At 39.3% G+C, this 18,807-nt stretch overlaps 1 protein-coding gene across 7 annotated transcripts in view; it reads left to right on the top strand.

Annotated features, from left to right (window-relative positions):
- Positions 1–18,807, top strand: part of ATP11C (ATPase phospholipid transporting 11C (ATP11C blood group)) — a 192,585-nt gene that overhangs the window by 125,872 nt on the left and 47,906 nt on the right. For all 7 annotated transcript variants that reach the window (XM_037052626.1, XM_037052628.1, XM_037052627.1 and 4 more), the window contains 10 exons: positions 183–333; positions 847–1,044; positions 6,136–6,297; positions 6,983–7,134; positions 8,133–8,204; positions 10,114–10,187; positions 12,279–12,382; positions 12,811–12,992; positions 14,200–14,463; positions 18,621–18,795. In XM_037052626.1, coding sequence (XP_036908521.1) covers positions 183–333; positions 847–1,044; positions 6,136–6,297; positions 6,983–7,134; positions 8,133–8,204; positions 10,114–10,187; positions 12,279–12,382; positions 12,811–12,992; positions 14,200–14,463; positions 18,621–18,795 — 1,534 coding nt within the window. The remainder of the gene's footprint in view (positions 1–182; positions 334–846; positions 1,045–6,135; positions 6,298–6,982; positions 7,135–8,132; positions 8,205–10,113; positions 10,188–12,278; positions 12,383–12,810; positions 12,993–14,199; positions 14,464–18,620; positions 18,796–18,807) is intronic.

Raw genomic sequence — 18,807 nt, 5'->3', positions numbered from 1 at the left:
TTTACCACCTCAGACTAACACCCCAGCACGGATAACCAAGGTTCATACATACATAGAGGCTTGTGCTGTGGTCACACACCATAGATAGGAAAAGCTTTAGAAAACTGAATAGTTTAATTTATACCCCGTTGATATCTTATGTAACTAGATGGTTTTTAAACTCATAATATCTTATTTTCCAGGTCCATTAATGCCTTCTTGATTGTGTATTTATTTATCTTACTGACCAAAGCTGCAGTATGCACTACTCTCAAGTATGTTTGGCAAAGTACGCCATATAATGATGAACCTTGGTATAACCAAAAGACCCAGAAAGAGCGGGATACTTTTAAGGTAATTTGTTTTATGCTGAAAGTTTTAACTATAGCACTTTCTTAACATGCCACCCTTTATTGAAATGCTGCTCAGATAATGATGCCTTTGAGTTTTAAATAATTGGGGCAAGAAGCTGGCATGTTAATATATAATATGAGCTTGTGGTTTATTATGCAAGGACCATAATGAATGCCAGCATATAAACTTTGCTCCTACATTCTTATCTTGGGGTAGGAGGAGGGGGGGTAGGAGGAGACAACTTAAGGAAGTAAAAAAGTATGGAGTCAAAATGTACGTTTATGGAAGAATAATGACAAAATTGAGGATGTTCTCACATACTGTAATAATCATCTTGGCCAATGATCTAGTTAGTGTCTTTGGGAAGTTTTGTCTTTATAGCACAAACAGTGCTTTCAGCATTGAAATAAAAGATAGAAAGTAAAAAAAAATAGAAAGTTAACTAGTTTTTTATAGTACTCTTGTTTAGTGGAACTGTGCATCTAATTAGTGTGAACTATTTGTTTGTTTTAGGTTTTGAAAATGTTCACCGACTTCCTCTCATTTATGGTTCTGTTCAACTTTATCATTCCTGTCTCCATGTATGTCACAGTAGAAATGCAGAAATTCTTGGGCTCCTTCTTTATTTCATGGGATAAAGACTTTTATGATGAAGAAATTAATGAAGGAGCCCTGGTTAACACTTCAGACCTTAATGAAGAACTTGGTCAGGTTAGAACTTATTTTTACTTAAAATAAATTGACATAGTTAAAGTATCTTTTTCTTGTAGTTTGGATTACCAATATATGTAACCATTTCACATTTGGGAATGTGATTCAGAGAGAAAAATTTATACAGACATGGAATGAAAGCGCACAATGTTTCATAACTATAACATCAGTCATTTTGCTGGCATTTTTGGTGAAGATTTTGATTTATATGTTGAATTTGAATGTTAAAGAAATTCTCTGTAAAACTCCTCTGGTGATGCTGTCAGGTTATGGGTTATTGCTTTTGGAACAGGAAACATGTAGTCTTCAGCACCAACTCTGACCATTTGTGGATAGAATATGGGGTAGTAAGTAAAATAAAGCAATTTTATAAATGCATTTTTGTTCTATGAATTAGATTGACCAGCGTTGTCCTATTGACATTTTCTTAGTACATTTCTGGTCAGATGGAATATGGACCTAGAAGCGGTTGTTTATTCTAGTTCAAACATTTAAATGAAGGAAAAATGTGAGGGCATGCACTCCTCAAAATGCTTTTTGCTTCCCATACCAATGTAACCCAGGCTGTGACCTTGTTTCTGACCCGGGTGGATTCGTTTTCCCACGCAATGCAATCTAGCTGTAATTCTTCAGGTGACAATTTCCTAGGTGCTTTTCTTATCAGTACTGAGGGAGTTTTTCCCCTTTGTCTCAATTTACTGTGTCACGCAGTGATCCTCACCAGCTCAGGGAAGTTTTTGGCTGCATTTGGTTCTCATGATATTTAGAATGTCAGGGATGTGGAAATGTCATTCCTGTGACTGTGAGATGCAAATTCAGTTAATGGAACTGTGTGGCTGGAACAGGGCCTCACACTTGTTTTAAATGGTGCCAATTTGCATCTACATTTCAAAACTCTCTTCCTGAATTTAGTCCCCCTCCACCCCCGCTCTCTATTTCTGTTCTTTACACAGCCTTTATATAAACCAAAGTACCCTCTTGACAGCTCCAGTCACAAGAGGGAAAAAACTCTCCAAATATAATTTGGTTGAAACCTGACTTCGGGACTCCAAGATTCTGAACCATGGAGTCTGCCATCCACAGTGATACTAAGTCACTAAAGATACAACAAGAAATGAAGGAATGGATGCTTTCCCTTTAGATACAGTTCCCAGAAGATGCTTTTATAAGTGATTTCAGTGGCAACAGCTGACTTTAGCCTTTTTAAAACCGGAAATTTTCATCAGGGACAGAGGTATATGAGCAAAACTACTCTAGTTCCTATAAAAGGCATTAATTAGCAGCATTTTTGCATGAAAAACAAAAATTAAATTACAAACCACCTCTGGGGAACTTTTTCCTTGATGGCTGAAATTTTTTTTTAAAGATTTTATTTGTTTTTAGAGAAAGGGAAAGGGAGGGAGAGAAAGATCAATGTGAAAGAGAAACATTGATCAGTTGCCTCTCGCACGCGCCCTGACTGGGGACTGAACCCACAAACCAGGCAAGTGCCCTGGCTGCTAATTGAACCGGGAACCATTTGCAGGATGATGCCCAGTGAACTGAGTCACACTGGTTCATGCCTGACAGCTGATTCAGTTGAGCAAATTCATTGCTTGGCTGTGTGGATTAACCTATCCAAAGATGAACATGGCTAGTGAGGCTCAGGCTACTGCAGATAAAACAGCCATCATTCCACATGCGGTACCTAATGCCCACCAGAAACAAGCAGGATATCCAGGCCAGGTTCCACTAGATAAGACTCTTTCCTGTTCCTTTCAGATCTCTGCCTCAGCAGAGTCCATGTTACCTATGGGAATGTAATCCCTATCATTTAGACTATATTCACACTGCAGAAAGTAAAGTGGAGCTTTGGGTGATGATCTGGTAAATTTGATCAGTGAAGAGAAACTACCGTCCTCATTTCATCCACCACTTCTTTCTCCAAACAAAACCTGCTTTCTGGGTGTGATTGTCATTTACTTTATATAACCAGACCACCACCTCAATTTATGCAGTGGGGAAAAAAAACCCCAACTTGCCATCATTATCAGCTTACACGTGTAGAAACTCCCTGAATGAAAATGGCAAAGAAGTCTTGAAATAGTTTCTCAGCTCATTTAGCTTTCAGTGGAACATGACACACAAAATGCAATATAATCAGTTTCCTCTTTGATGAGTCATAATTTAAGATACATAGGGCTTTGTATGTTGCTAAAAGCAATGTCAGTTAGTTTTCATCAACACCGTTGCGAACACTTGGCATAAGATCTGTAAAAATGGACCCACGTTACTATTTTTAAAAGTAGGGAGATATGTTTAGGACAGGGTGTTACTTGAGAAACAAAAAGAAGTAGACTGCTCACCCAGTTCAGTTGGGAAAGGATGGGGCCCCTTACGGTCAGACATCGGTCTTTTCGACAACAAATGGTTTTAACCTGTCTTGCAAAGCATGCCGTGGAGATGGCCTCCTTTGTCATATCCCCTCCCAGTCTTGCCGCTGTGCTTAATGGTGCGGCTGAGGGTGTGCTCTGATGCCAGCCATTCAACCCAGTGATATGTATTGAACTCTTGTGTATGTAGGATATGCTCTTGGTATTGGTGGTTCTTTTTCTTTTTATTTTTTTAAGATTTTATTTATCTTGGGAGGGGAAGGAGAGAGGGAGAGAAATATCAATGTATGGTTGTCTCTCATGAGTCCCCTGCTGGGAACTGGCCTGCACCCCAGGCATGTGCCCTGACTGGGAATCGAACCGCGATCCTCTGGTTCGCAGGCCCGCGCTCAATCCACTGAGCTACACCAGCCAGGGCTGGTGGTTATTTTTATGAAGTAAACAAGAAACTCTCAAGCTTTGCACCATTTAGTTGGAGAAATTCACATATCCTACCTAACTATAGCAATATAATCCTAATGATTCAGAAAAAAATTAGGGAAGGGGGGATGATACAGAGAGGCCGGTATGTTTAATTTTGCTTAAGTCAATAGCAATGACTGTCAGTGTCTGTGTAACACATCATAGTTTACCACCGTATTTATTGTCCAGCTTTATTTTGTATTCTTTACAGCCTTTTGCAGCAGGTTTAGTTACTTAAGGCTAATGTTTAAAGTTCAGAGAGATGAAGAGAATTTCCTCAAGGTCACAAAGTTAGTAGGTACTAGAGCCACACTCCATTCTAAGTGTTCCTTTAGGTTGAACGTTGTTGACCAATTTTGAACTGTGAAATAGGCAATTTTATGTGTTCAGCCTTCAGTTCAGAGTCTTTCTACCTTAGAACACCTATCTCACTTTAGGTTTTCGATCCATAAAGTGGTGGATTTGAGCCTGTTGATAGAGAGGGGCCTTTTCCTGTGGTTCAAACCCACAATTAAAGAGGAAGAGGCTGTTGCGAGTCAGAGGCAAGGAGCAGTCTACCAGTCTTCAGCCGTCTGTCTTCCTTTAATGTGAGAATACTTACTTTTTAATAACAGCCAATCCTCGCCTCCCGCTTTCCTGAGGATAAGGTGTATTTAGAGCAGTGATTCTTTAGTATGATCTTGGAGCTAGCAGCATTAACATCCCTTGATGAATTGCTAAAAATTCACATTAACTGGCCCTGTCCTAGAGCTACTGAATTAGAAACTCTGGGGATAGAGCCCATTGATCTGAGTTTCAGTAAGACCCTCCAAGTAAGTGCGATGCACACTGCAGTTTGATAATTGCTATATTAGGTTATAGTTTATCGGCCTATCCCTTTGAGCTTTACTGTATGCAGAGCCATACCGTGCAACCTATTCTGTATCTGCAAACAATCACACTTTATAGTTTTAAAATGACCACCTTCGACACTCATAAAAGGTTTCCTAATGGGTTAATTAGTGTTCGCCCTAGCACAGGAGGTACAACAAGCAAGGATAACCTTTAGGGGGAGAGGGAAGTTAATAATGTTGACCAGAAAAAAATCCCCAAAGACTTTTCATTTAACTGGAAGAAATCTTAACAATACAGGAATAATACCACTTGGATTAATTTAAAGAGAGAATTCAAACTTGGCTGGCTAAGAGGTAAAAAAAAAAAAAAAAGGAAGATTGGAATGCTATATTTGTACCAGTGCTGCTAACGTAAAAAGCTTTGAAAAATAATTAGAAAGCAACTACTTCTGGCATTCGTCTCTTTCTCCCTTACATAATAGAAACCTTAATCTTGGGCTTATGCTTTTTCCTGTCAGCCCATAATTTTAACTATTTAAGCATAGATTGCCAAAAGGAGGATAAAATTGTGGGTTTCCAAAAGCCAGATGTTATAAATAGAAGAGATAAAAAACTGAGATAAAATAGAAATGTTCAAAATGACTTATTTTACATGGAAAATTTACTTTGTAGCTTATTTCTTCTATTATTTATGAAAATTTGCTTCTTTTATACTTTAACCTATCATAAAACTCTGCTTTTTTAGTTTGGAAACTTTTCTGATATGTGTCTGAAAATACACATAGTACATGAAAAGAAATTCCAATTATGTTTTTGATCATTATTGACTTACTGTGTCTCTTGATCAAGTAACTTAACATTATCATCTCCCCTGTCCCATCTATATTTTGTGGCTCTTACACATGTTATATGAAACAGTGCATTTTACTTCAATCCAGCAGACTGATAGAATATTTTACTTTTTAAGGAAAACTTTTATTATATCCCAGTTAGTTTACATTCCGGTCAAATATATGTATATATTTGGGTGGGTGGGTGTGCACACATGTGCACACATCAAGTAAGTGGTCAGTATGTTCTTTCCCCTTTGAAAAATTGACTGTTCTTATGTAACTTCTTTATATCAAAATAAGTATTAAATCGAAGGGTTCTTTGATAAAATAGACAGACACATTATTTTTTTCTATTAACCATCTATATTTCAGTAGGTCTACCTCAGACATGTGATACTGTTTTGCTGTCTTTAAAAATACTTGTTCATTTCTCATTCGTTTGATAATACTGGTTCTGTAACTGCCTGGCATTTGACAAGAAGTCTCAGAAAAGGTGTTTTCTATGAATATGGAATTTGCTCTGCCTTATACCCAGCTAAAAACGAATCACACTGAACAAAGTTAAATGTGTGTTTGTGTCCTTGTTTTTAGGTGGACTATGTATTTACGGATAAAACTGGAACGCTCACCGAAAACAGCATGGAGTTCATTGAATGCTGCATAGACGGGCACAAGTACAGAGGTGTAACTCAGGGTACTGATGGACTCTCTCAAACTGATGGACCCTTAACATATTTTGACAAAGCAGATAAGGTGCCATTTTCTTTGTTACTATTTTACCTTCAGAAATCAATCTTTGTATGCCTGTGTTAACCCTGCGGAGTAGAAATGAAGAATTTGGGCCTGTGACATAGACTTTTGAGTAACCATTTGTTCTCTCATTTCACCTTTCTTGTTTTACTAACACCTCTGGAATTTGTAAATAAGTATTGTAGAATTTATAAGTGGAGAGAACTATGGGAAACTGCATTTGGGTAAAGCTTTCACTTCCCCATTTATGTGATCGTAATTTTTGTGCTTTGTCTTTAAAATCTGAGCTGCTCCAAAAATGATGTCTGTTCAAACCATTCAAGTCCCAGGAGTGTCTAGGCATTAAATGAACCAGAGTCCCCCTGTGCCTGTGCTACCGTCAGATTGTGAATTGGATAATGAATGAGCTCTTTTAGGCCCTGAAGAAGTCACTGCTTTGGTGTGAGCTGCGGTTACACTAACCTGAATGAGTTAACACAGCCCTTGGGGCATGTTAGCTGAGAACCAGGAATGCCGTTAGGTACTAGGAGACTGTATAGCTCAATTGAGTATTAAGAATTTATACATTTCTGCTAACTCAATTTGCCAGAGGTTATAACTTTCTCATATTAATATCTCTGTTCACGGACTAGTTACCATGCAATCAAAGTGAAAATAATATAGTTATTTTTTTGTTACTGTTTAACAGAATCGAGAAGAGCTCTTTCTGCGTGCCTTGTGTTTGTGCCATACTGTAGAAACTAAAGCAAATGATGCTGTTGATGGAGCTACAGAATCAGCTGAATTAGCCTATATGTCCTCCTCACCAGATGAAATAGCTTTGGTGAAAGGAGCTACGAAGTAAGCACTTACACTATTGTAGATGCATGTGTTCTCCAGATCTGCTGTACAAAGCTGTACCTATAGTTAACAATACAGTATTTTAGCACTTCAGAATTTGTTAGGAGAAAGATCTCATGTTAAGTGTTTCTACCACAAATGACAAAAAAAGGGGGACCGGGGGACAAAAAGAAACTTGGAGAGGCATCAGATATGTCTCTTGCCTTGATTGTGGTGTTAGTATCACGGGTGTTTGCAGGTGTCCAAAGCCATCAAATCGCACACATTAGATATGTGCAGTTCTTTGTATATCGGTTATAACTCAATAAAGTTGTTTTAAAAACCCTGAGGGAAATTGTAGAGGAATACATTAGCATTTTTGAAGAGTAAAAAAAGGCATTTCCTGTACTTGTCCTGAAAAAGTGAAATTACAGGACAGGAGGTTTTTTTTTCCCCCTGTTTGCTTCAATAACCGTATCTTGTAAGTATTCATATTCTTTAATTAAAAGTCAGATTCCTTTATCTGAAAGTTTATGGAAAATTCCCAAACCCTAACAATTAAGAGCAAAAAGAAAATAGTAATGCATAGATATAACTTACAGTACTATTTATGCATTCTAGCCAGAAGTCTAAATGTTCATGTTATATTTTGCAAATCATAACAATGGCCACTTCTTGTTCAACATGTTACTTCTGAAGTGCTCCCAGCAATTTTGACATCATTTGGGAACAACAGTCCCATTTTACCCAGGAGGCACCAGATAATTAAGTAGCTAAAAGGTCATCGAGTGTGTTCGTTACAGAACTGAAATTACAAATTGCCTCTTTCTTGATTACAGTTTGTGACTGGGCATTGACTTACTCTGTGTTATCATCTCAGCCAGTAAAGTGAAATACAGTTGTAGATTGAGTTCATATGAAAGAGAAGAAAAGAAGAAAAGACCGCAAGTAACCCCAGTGCAAGGGAAATTAATCATTCTTTAGAGGCATACAAAGGTCTTTTTTATTGTTTTTGACAGGTATGGGTTCACATTTTTAGGAACTCGGAATGGCCATATGAGAGTAGAGAACCAAAAAAAAGAAATAGAAGAGTAAGTAGCACTGTGTGTGTGTTTGTTATGTCTTAACCCCGCAGTCAACCTTAGTTGGGTTCACAGTAAGGGCAGCAAAGGAAACTGATTGCATCTGTGAGTGTAGGACTCTGCTCTCCCAGTTCAAGGTTTTATGTAAATGTAGTTGAAGGAGAACGACATTTTTCATAGAATGGCAGAAACTGAGATTTGAGGTAGAAAAGATACCAGTTTGGTTCACATATGAGTCCAGTGGCCTGAATAAGAGTCTGCCTGGGCTTTCTTTCTGAAATCAAAATGCCATTTCAGGTCTCCAACACATGTTGCAAGAAATATCAGTGAACATACATGAAACTTTCTGTCCAGAACATACCAGCCAATAACTGGGATGTTTTTCAAGCCCAGCCAGTCATGACAGCTTTGGTGTTAGAAGCTCTGTCTTGTTCTAGATGCTCAGGATTGAGCCTCAGGACAAGTACTCTGATTTGTCAGTGTCCCCCCAGCAAACAAAGCCACCTTGGCTTAATAGCAGATTTGAATTAGGCTCTGTGATTAATTCGAATTCCTTCATCTGAACTTGTATTTTAATTATCTGGCTTACATTCTGGCTCACAGCTTTTCATGAGACCGGTCTCACAAACCTGCTTAGGGAATACGCATCCCCTTTGGGGAGAGATGCTCAGAAGCTAGAGGAAAGCTCTTTGGCCTGACTGCCAGGAGCCCAGAATCAGCATCAGTTCAGATTGTAGCCAGTTCACAGGAGTGCCCCCGTCTGGGCCAACACCAAATGAAATGCTACAGATAGATATCTTACACACACACATAGCCAAAATCGGTGACCTCTTCACTCCCATTGAAAATAAGCTTTGTAATAAATATTTTTAGGTCAAATGCTTGTATTCATGTTATTTATTTTCAAGAAAATTATTTCCTCATCGTTTATTAATAATTAACTCTTATGTTTACCCCTTTGCATTCTTTCCTTTGATTAATATAACTCAGCCATCCGCACACACATCTGATCATAATCATTCCACTGTTTCAACTCTTCAGTGCATTCCTATTGCTCTTAGGATCAAATCCCAATGTTCTCATTTCCTAGGCGCTGCTTAGCTCTCTTGCTATTCCCCTATCAATGAGATTTCAAGCCTCAGTGAACTACTTTATATCCCCCTTCCCACGGTCCATGTGCTCTCCTGCTTCAGTGCCTTTGCACATGCTCTTTCCTCTCTCAGTATGTCTGCCATGCTACCCTTTCTTCACCACATCACTTGGAGAAAACACAGCTCAGGTACAACTATTTCCAGGAAGCCTTCCTTCGGATGTCTTTGTTCTGTGCCCCCACCTCTCCCCTGTGAGTTCCTTTATGTCACAGTGTTTGGCAGACTGGGAGGTGCTCATCTCATGACCCTCTGACTCCCTTATCATATGGGGAGCCCTTTGAGGGGTGGGACTCAGGCAGACTCTTGTCTGTTTTCTAGCACCTAGCAATGTGCCTGACACATAGTTAGCATTCCATAGATGATTAAAATAATTGGCAGGGTGGGACAATTTCTAGACCTCTCCAGATACGGCTGGGACATCTCTTGGTCGCCCATTCCAATGTAGTTACTCTCTCTTTATGATTTTCAGTATTATAACGAGAGGGTACAGATACCCCTTACCGACAATGGTGTCCTCTGGCAGCCTGTCCTAGCTGCTGGGAAATTTCAAAATTGCGAGGAAATCACCAGTTGTGCCCTTAACCAGCATCCCTTACCCCAGGAGGAGAGCTCTGTTCATTTAACGAACTATAGAAATGATCCCTGAAAGTATAGTCTTAGCTCTGTTCATTTAAGATGTTTGAATATCTTAAGATGTTTCTCTAGTGTTTTATTTTTCTCAGCTTGCTTCTGGTTATTTTACTTTTCTCATTTTTCTTCTCATAAAGGTACGAACTTCTTCACACCTTAAACTTTGATTCTGTCCGCCGTCGTATGAGTGTCATTGTGAAGACTCAAGCAGGTCTGTATTCTTAAAATGTGACTTCTCTTTTTCCATTTTCGATTTATATGTTGACAATTTCAAGAAAGAAAACATTTCAGTAGTAGCTTATGATTACCTAACAGCAGGCAAAGCAGTAGCTTTTGTACAGGCCTTAATGTATTTAGGTATGTAAGTAAGCACATACGTTCAGCTTGCCAAATTGTCAGTGGCAGAACCCTTGATATGACAGGATATGCATTTTCTTGGAAACTGAACTCGACTCCTCAGTTCTGGCTGTCCAAATAGGACCTGAAAGGGTGACTTTTTTGTTCTGTGTACTACTGACCCATCACCAATAATGTCTACATGCAGCAGCCCAGTACAGTTGTGGGGATTGTGGTTACTAGCCATAGAGTTCTTTTTCTTTTCTTGTTTTTAAAATACTTTATTTATTTTTGTCCAGGGGAAGGGAGAGAGGGAGAGAAACATCAATGTGTGGTTGCCTCTTGCTCGCCCCCTACTGGGCACCTGGCCTGCAGCCCAAGCCTGTGCCCTGACTAGGAATTGAGCTGGCTGCCCTTTGGTTCACAGGCGGGTGCTCAGTCCACTAAGCCACACTACCCAGGGAAGAAGTTCTTGAGTGTAGAGTTGCTGGTTATCCCTCCCTGACCTTCCTCATTCCACACTGCTTTACATTCTCTGGAAGCTGGTGAGCTAAAAATAACTAAGGGCTTGCCTAATGGCAAAGGGCATTCTAATTTTACCCCAACACTCTGGCCTCTTTGACAGAGTAAAGAAGCTTGCCCTTTGCAAGGGAAGCAGTACCATCATCCCAGACCTCCCCCGTATCTTTGGAAGGAGTCAGGGTAGTTGGTGGTTGAATTCAGCAAGACTCATAGGGAGAACTCCTATTTCATTTGCGGGCTCTCAGAAGCCTCTGTATCTGTGTGCATGGGTGTGTGTGTGTGTGTGTGTGTGTGTGTGTGTGTGTGTATTTCCAGGTGGTTTCTTCCAAAATAGCCTTGATTAATTTTCTAGTAATTTAATTTCTAGTATTCAATCTGTTGCATATTCCTTAACGTGAGGGTGGGAAGATACAGACAGACTCTACAGGGAACACATCCAACTTTACATTATGTCAGTGTGGAATTTGCTTTGTGACTTTTAAACAAATTGGATGTGTGAAAGAAAATGAAAAAAAGTGCGTAACATTCGGAATACTGTCTGTTTTTACCTGTGCACATGCATACATGCATTCTACTGCAAAGGGTAAGGTGTCCGGGGAAGTGGTAAGTCAAGGAAGGGCCTTGACCTCAGAGCTATGCTTTTTTTTTAACTTGTTGAATTCAGCATTTTGCCTTATAAGGATGAAGTTTCTTTTTTAATGCTCAGTGTGACTACTTTCCAGGGTGCATGGACTGATATAAAGCTACACTTGTACTACCGTTCTACCAAGGTATTCTCAAGTTTTGGGTAAAAACAATCAAGCCACTATTTTAAAAGCTAATCTGTATAAGTTATTTAAAGTGAGTCCTGGCTGGTGTGGCTCAGTACATTGAATGCCACCCTACAAAGCAAAGGTTCTCCAGTTCGATTCCCAGTCAGGACACGTGCCTGGGTTGTGGCCCAGGTTCCCAGTAGAGAGCACGCGAGAGGCAACCACACACTGATGTTTCTCTCCTTCTCTTTCTCCCTCCCTTCCCTCCTCTCTGAAAATAAATAAACAAAATCTTAAAAAAAATAAAATTATTTGATCTTGTTTTTGACCACATGTCAAACAAGATCCATAGATCGTGGTTGATAGCATTTTCAAAGAGCATTCAGATGCAACTTCTTGACACAAGCACAGTCTTTCATGATTCACTGGAAGGAAGTATATTTTAACAGAGGTGCATGTTGTAAACTGTGTTACTACTTGTGTCCGCATTGGTCTCAAGAAGTGGTGAATGTTGTCCTGACAAAGAACAGATCAAGATGTCTCATTCCATTTGGGGGAGCATTGCAAGGCAGGCTCAGGATATACTTGTATAACAGCTGGCTGGGAGCGTCCACTCTAATAGTTATTCTGTTATTAAAGTCCCACTACCAGTCTTAAAATTCTAAGTCAAGTACTTTGGTTCTTTATTTTAGGAGATATACTTCTCTTTTGTAAAGGAGCAGACTCAGCAATTTTCCCCAGGGTGCAAAATCATGAAATTGAGGCAACTAAAGCCCATGTGGAACGAAATGCAGTGGTGAGCATGCGCCCCTACCCCCAAGAAGTAGAAAGAGAAATGCTGGAGATGACTATATGTTTATGGGATTGCTGTTCAAATATCTGTTTACGTGAATTCTAGCTTATATTTATGGTCCATTTTTAGATTTGGGGCTTTAGTAATATTTCTTATTTTAATATAAAACATTATCCTATAGCAAGTTTCTTTTCAGAATTTGAAGAATTCTTTTCAAGAATCTTTGTATTATATTCTGCTTTTATTTTTACCTCCAGAGATAATCATTTTGTTATTTTGAGCCTAACTGAATGTTACCTTTATACTTGTAATTTTTTCTTTTTTTTTTTAACTAAAAATGTGTCAGAATTTCTTTGGTAAAGCAAGAGTATTTAAAGAGTGTTTTTTCTATTAATATTTGCATAACTAGAGGTCTCCTATTTTGCTTCTAGGATGGGTATCGGACACTTTGTGTAGCCTTCAAAGAAATTGCTCCAGATGATTATGAAAGAATTGACAGACAGCTCATAGAAGCAAAAATGGCCTTACAAGACAGAGAAGAAAAAATGGAAAAGACTTATGATGATATTGAAACAAACATGCATTTAATTGGAGCCACTGCGGTGGAAGACAAGTAAATAAAAATGGCCTTCTTGGTATTTTAATGACCAGTCATTGGGGGTGGTATTTGTTCAGACTGGTAATTAGTTTTCAGTTTTGAAATCTTTATTTTGCATTATCTTACACATCAGATTTTGAACTGTTTGTGGAGTGGTTTTTAAGTTAAATATTTGTGGCTTAGAAGAATGAATTGGACATCTCTAAGGTCTTGTGAATATTTATGAAGCCATCCATTTATGCGGATATTTATGAAATAGTCTTATTATGTGTAGGGAGCTTTGTGCTGGAGACATCATTTAACCTGGGGTGGTGCCTGGTAGAATGGGTGAAATTTTGACAGAGATGAGCAGAAAGGAAGTTCAAGGTAGAGCAAATAATATGAGAGTTCATTGTAACCTGGTTGAACAGACTAGAACCTGTTTTTGCATACTTTAAAATGATTTTCTTTAACTAATAGGTTGAGCTCTGACAGACGTGATTGTAGGGTTCCAGCAATGATCTTCCTGAAAGTTTTAGACTCTTAATATTTTAGGGGATTTTCTTTTTAGAAACTATAAGTACAAATTGTGAGACTTAACCAAACAAAAAATTACAAACATACATTCAGCCACATTGGAAGCTACTGGAATTCTAGTGAAATTCATGTCGTCTAATTTCATTTTTTATTCTCTTGCCAAAGGGATCTCAAAGAAAGCATCATGCTCCTTTTATCTCTGCCTTTCAGAATTATGCTTAAATTCTCTTTCAGGATGGTTGACTTTCCTAATCTTAAAGCTGCTCCGGGATGAGATTCACTAACTTCCCTCAATATCTTATTAAAACATCTTTGGCCCTTTCTGTTTTGAACCATGTTAAATATTTGTGTGGTGAGATGTAAAATACAATGTAATATGCTAATGTGACGATGAATAAGAATGCTTGGTGAGTTTCTGAACATCTTAGCTAAAAATTATGATTCTTAATTCTGCCATAGGAAACCAGTTATATCAAGAGATGTCATGAATTTTTCCAAACCTTGTTGTTTGAAGTTCACTCTAATAAGTAAAACTATGCCAGAGAAAACACACTCAGAGCAGAGGATGTATAAGAAAACCAACTGTGATAACATGCCTGGATTCTAGAAATGCTGTGAATTGCGAACATACTCTCTTTAATAAGCCTTCTTGCAGAATCCCTGTCAGGAGTTTTTGAGAATAACAAGATTTCCTTTGTGCTCCCAGGCTACAAGATCAGGCAGCTGAAACCATTGAAGCTTTGCATGCAGCAGGTCTCAAAGTCTGGGTGCTTACTGGGGATAAGATGGAGACAGCCAAATCCACCTGCTATGCCTGCCGCCTTTTCCAAACCAGCACTGAACTCTTGGAACTGACCACAAAGACCATTGAAGAAAGTGAAAGGAAAGAAGATCGATTACATGAATTGTTGATAGAATATCGTAAGAAGTTGGTGCATGAATTTCCTAAAAGTACTAGAAGCCTTAAAAAGTAAGAAAGTGAATTAGTTTCCTATATTTATTTATTTTTAAAGATTTTATTTATTTATTTTAGAGAGGGAAAGGGAGGGAGAAAGAGAGGGAGAGAATTAGCAACGGGTGGTTGCCTCTCGCATGCCCCCTACTGGGGACATGGCCGGTGACCCTGGCATGTGCCCTGCCTGGGAATCGAACTAGCGATCCTTTGGTTCGCAGGATGGCGTTCAAGCCAGTGAGCCACACCAGCCAGGGCTAGTTTCTTTTATTTAGAATTGGTACAGATAGAAATCACAGCTACTTATGCAGGAGGCTCCAATTTTTATCATCCTGTGTTTGCAGGTGTTTTATTCTTGTAATTTGAATCTTGCCCTGAGCATGTGCCTAACAGCCCCGTTGACATTATTTGGCCCTTTCTACCTCACCTTTAATTTAAAAGAAAACACTGCACCTGTCAAGGTCTAAGGGATTAGTTCAGTTTCTCAATGTTTAGGCTCTGGATATTTAGCATTGATATTTTGGCCTGATCCATGTTAAGAAAAAAATGCTTCTTTTCACAGTCTCTTAAACTGAATGTAATACAACTGGTCTTTGTAATAGTTTCCCTGTATTTTGAGACCCTCGAGTCATTTTCTGTGTGGATTTTCATGCCCCAGAATTCCAAAGGGAACCAAATTCTTGTTAACACGGACACTTCAACTCTGCTTTCAACTAGCTACTTCAGAAGAACTTGTGGTACCTAAGGATCTCAAGGAAAGCCACTGATCCACATTAATTCAGTGATGTATTTTTCTATACATTTCTGCTTCTTGACCAAGGCTTAGCCTCCCCTAAACCAATTACTGGAATTTACCTTGGCCATAAACAAATTGATTTCCTCTTCAGGATTGCCACAGGATGTGCCTGCACTAAATTCAAAGACCCCCCCCCCCCCCGAGATGATACTATTTTCCATTTCTTGAGAACGCTTTTTGCTCCAGGAACAACTTTAACCACTTTATATAATTATTCTCATTTAATCTTCACTACAACCCAGTAAAGTAATCTTATTTTCTTCATTTTATGGATAGGGAAACTGAGGCTCAGAGAGATGAAATGACTTAATTCAAGATGACAAAGCTATTTAATAAGGGATGGAACAAGTCCATCCAGTTCCAGAGCCCATGCTGTATCTTTAACAATGTCCACATTCTCATCTTTCGTGTTTAAACCAACTTTAAAGATGAATAGCCTGCATTTATGAGGCTACGGCCAGTTCTAAAACAGCTGTTGTTCTGGTATTAGGGTTTCAATGAGAGTAAACAGGTTTTTATTAATTGCCTATGATTAGTGTTTCCTTTCTCTAGCCAAATGATACTTATAAAGGTAGTCCAAATTACATGCCTTTCACTTGTCCATTTGTCTTAGTCTGCTCAGGCTACCACTGGGTAGCTTAAACAGTGGAAACTAATTTCTCACTTCTGGTATGGGCCTTCTGTCTAGCTTGCAGAAGGCAGCCTTCTCACTGCGTTCTCACGCTGCAGAGAGAGAGGAAGCTCTGGTCTCTCTTTTTCGTGTAAGGGCACTGATCCTATCATAAAGGCCTCAGCCTTTAAACCCAAATATCTCCCAAAGGCTCCATTTCCAAATACCATCATCATATTGGGGGTAAGGGCTTCAATATAGGACTTGGTAGGGGACACAGTTCAGTCCATGCAGCCACTCTGGGGCACTTTTATAAAAGCCAGGGCTTATGGAAAACTTCACTCCCCAGCTCTGAACATTCCCTCTTTCCCCAGCTCACATAGGTGTCAGACCTAGAATCACCTTGTCCAGCTTCTGCTCCGTTGTCCCTTCTACTTCAGACCAGCTACCGAGCCTTATTCATGTCACCACTAGTGTCACTCACCTTAAAAATTCTAGTGTCAGCTACTGAGTGTCACCACTAGTGCTCCGCGTCAGATCTGTAGCAACTCAAGCCTCGAACCCCTCTAGCCCCCGTGCCAGCCAAATGGGCCTTGAATGTAAAGTACTGACTACACCAGGTCCCTGCTCGGAAACCTTTAGTGCTTCTCCATGACCCACAGAACCAGTTTGCATCTGAGGCCTCAAGTGACATTTTCAACTTGTTTTCCTGGGGCAGCACAGCATACATTCCCCCCCCCCACACCCATTTCTGCACTGTCTTTTGAAGTTCCATTCCAGATATTACACCTGACAAGGAACCCACTGTTCTTCCTGTGTATTTACTATGCCAGGCATTGGATATTGACTACTTAATACCTTGTTTGGTTGGGTATAGTCTATTATATATGCTTCTGTCACCACAAGGACCTTTTCTGTTCTCCAAGGAAAGATTAGTTAATAATTTTTTTCATTCTTCTACATAGCCTAGGTACAGTGGATGCTTACAATATTGCTTGCTTGCTTATTGAGCCACCGTTTTCTGTGCATGAAGTTAGCTCTGTGGGTAGGGGAGCAGAGAAGGAGAACGCATGCTTGATAATTGCTTTAATTAGTGAAAAAAATGGCCATAGAATTATGAAGGAAAATATGAGTCAGTACAAAATGTTATGGTGTTAGCAGTACACACCCAAGAAATACAGACTAAAGGGAAGATGAGGCTCATTAGGCTCCCACTACTGAGAGTTTAGTCCCAAGAACAGCAGCTCCATTATCACCAGAAGCTTGTTAGAAATACAGCATTTCATATTCCACTGGAAACCTACTGAATCTGAATCTGCGAGAGTCCCAGAAACTTGAACAACATTCCTTTAAACATTAAACTTTGAGAACCATCAAGTTAGACAAATGAATTTATAATGATGAGATCAAACTGTGTCTACTACTTTCACTGCAGTGGTTCTCAAATGTCACCCCAGATTTCCTGAGCTAATATTGACTAATCACTATTTTTTTCTTCTTTGTAAAAAAATAACACATTAATTTTTAGAATTTTCTCAGTTGTAAGTTTTCCCTCAAGTGTTGTTCTTAAATACTTGGCCCTGGGTACATTTTTCTTTCCTGGTACCTAGTACCTCTTAGTCCTGTCTGTGCATGAGAATCACCTACAGAGCTTTTTAAAGCATTCCTATGTAGCCCTGGTCAGTGTGGCTCGGTGGATTGAGTGCCGGACTGCGAACCAAAGAGTCGCCAGTTCGATTCCCAGTCAGGGCACATGCCTAGGTTGTGGGCCAGGTCCCCAGTGAGGGGCACTTGAGAGGCAACCACACATGGATGTTTCCCTCTCTTTCTCCCTCCCTTCCTCTCTCTCTAGAAATAAATAAATAAAATCTTTAAAAAACAGCATACCTATGTATAGCTGAATCCTTCCCAAGATACTCTGATTTAATTTGTCTGGGGATAGACCTTAGGCATGGCCAGTTTTTTAAAGCTGCTCAGATGAATCTAATGGGAAGGCTATGGTTGAGAACCACTAACCTAGTATAAAATGATACTTAAGGAACGTATAGCACTGTATGGTATGAACACCATATATTTTAGGTACTTCATCTTACTTGAGAAGCCAGGTAACTTGATAGTTTATGTCACTCAGGAACAATATTAGGAAAAGGTATTCTGTGACCATATACCCCCAAACCATTTTGTCTTTTCCTTGTATCGTTAAGGAGTTTTTTAGACTGATTAATGATTTGTCTTCATATCAGAGCTTGATCTGTCATTTCCGAAATTCACCTTCAGTTTCTTTTTTAACAGACCTTTAAAAATTTTATTCACGCAAGGACATTTTTGTTGTTGTTGTTGTTTTCAGAGAGAGGGGAAGGGAGAGAGAGAAACATCGATGCCAGAGAGACGCATTGAGTGGCTGCCTTCTGAGACCAGACCAGGGATCAAACCCGTAATCCCTCAGTTACAGGACAACACTCCAGCCGGCTGAGTCACACTGGCCAGGGCACACTTTCAGTTTCTCATATGGAGACGGACTGCTAGACGTTCATTAGTTTTACACCTTTTAGAACCTAACATCATCAGTATAGGCAGGTTGAATATCAAACATTTGCTGAAAAGTCTCTGTTGTGCCATTCATTGAGACCGTTGTTTCTTTAGAATTTATAGGAAGCAGATGGATGATGGCTCTCATGTGCAATCCTTCTCTTTGTAGTTTCAAAGAAATCAGGCTCCTAAATAGAAGTGTCTAATAGATTCAAACACAGCATTATTTTTCTTTTTCAGAGCGTGGACAGACCATCAGGAATATGGATTGATCATCGATGGCTCCACATTGTCACTCATATTGAATGCTAGTCAAGACTCCAGTTCCAACAATTACAAAAGCATTTTCCTACAGATCTGTATGAAGTGCACTGCAGTGCTCTGCTGCCGGATGGCACCGTTACAGAAAGCACAGGTGACTGGATGT

This window comes from Sturnira hondurensis, unplaced genomic scaffold (genome assembly GCF_014824575.4).
Source record: "Sturnira hondurensis isolate 20B ecotype Veracruz unplaced genomic scaffold, ASM1482457v3 Scaffold0007487, whole genome shotgun sequence".
NCBI lineage: Eukaryota > Metazoa > Chordata > Mammalia > Chiroptera > Phyllostomidae > Sturnira > Sturnira hondurensis.
Note: the sequence above shows the minus strand (reverse complement) of the source record. Positions and strands in the feature narration are given on the sequence as shown.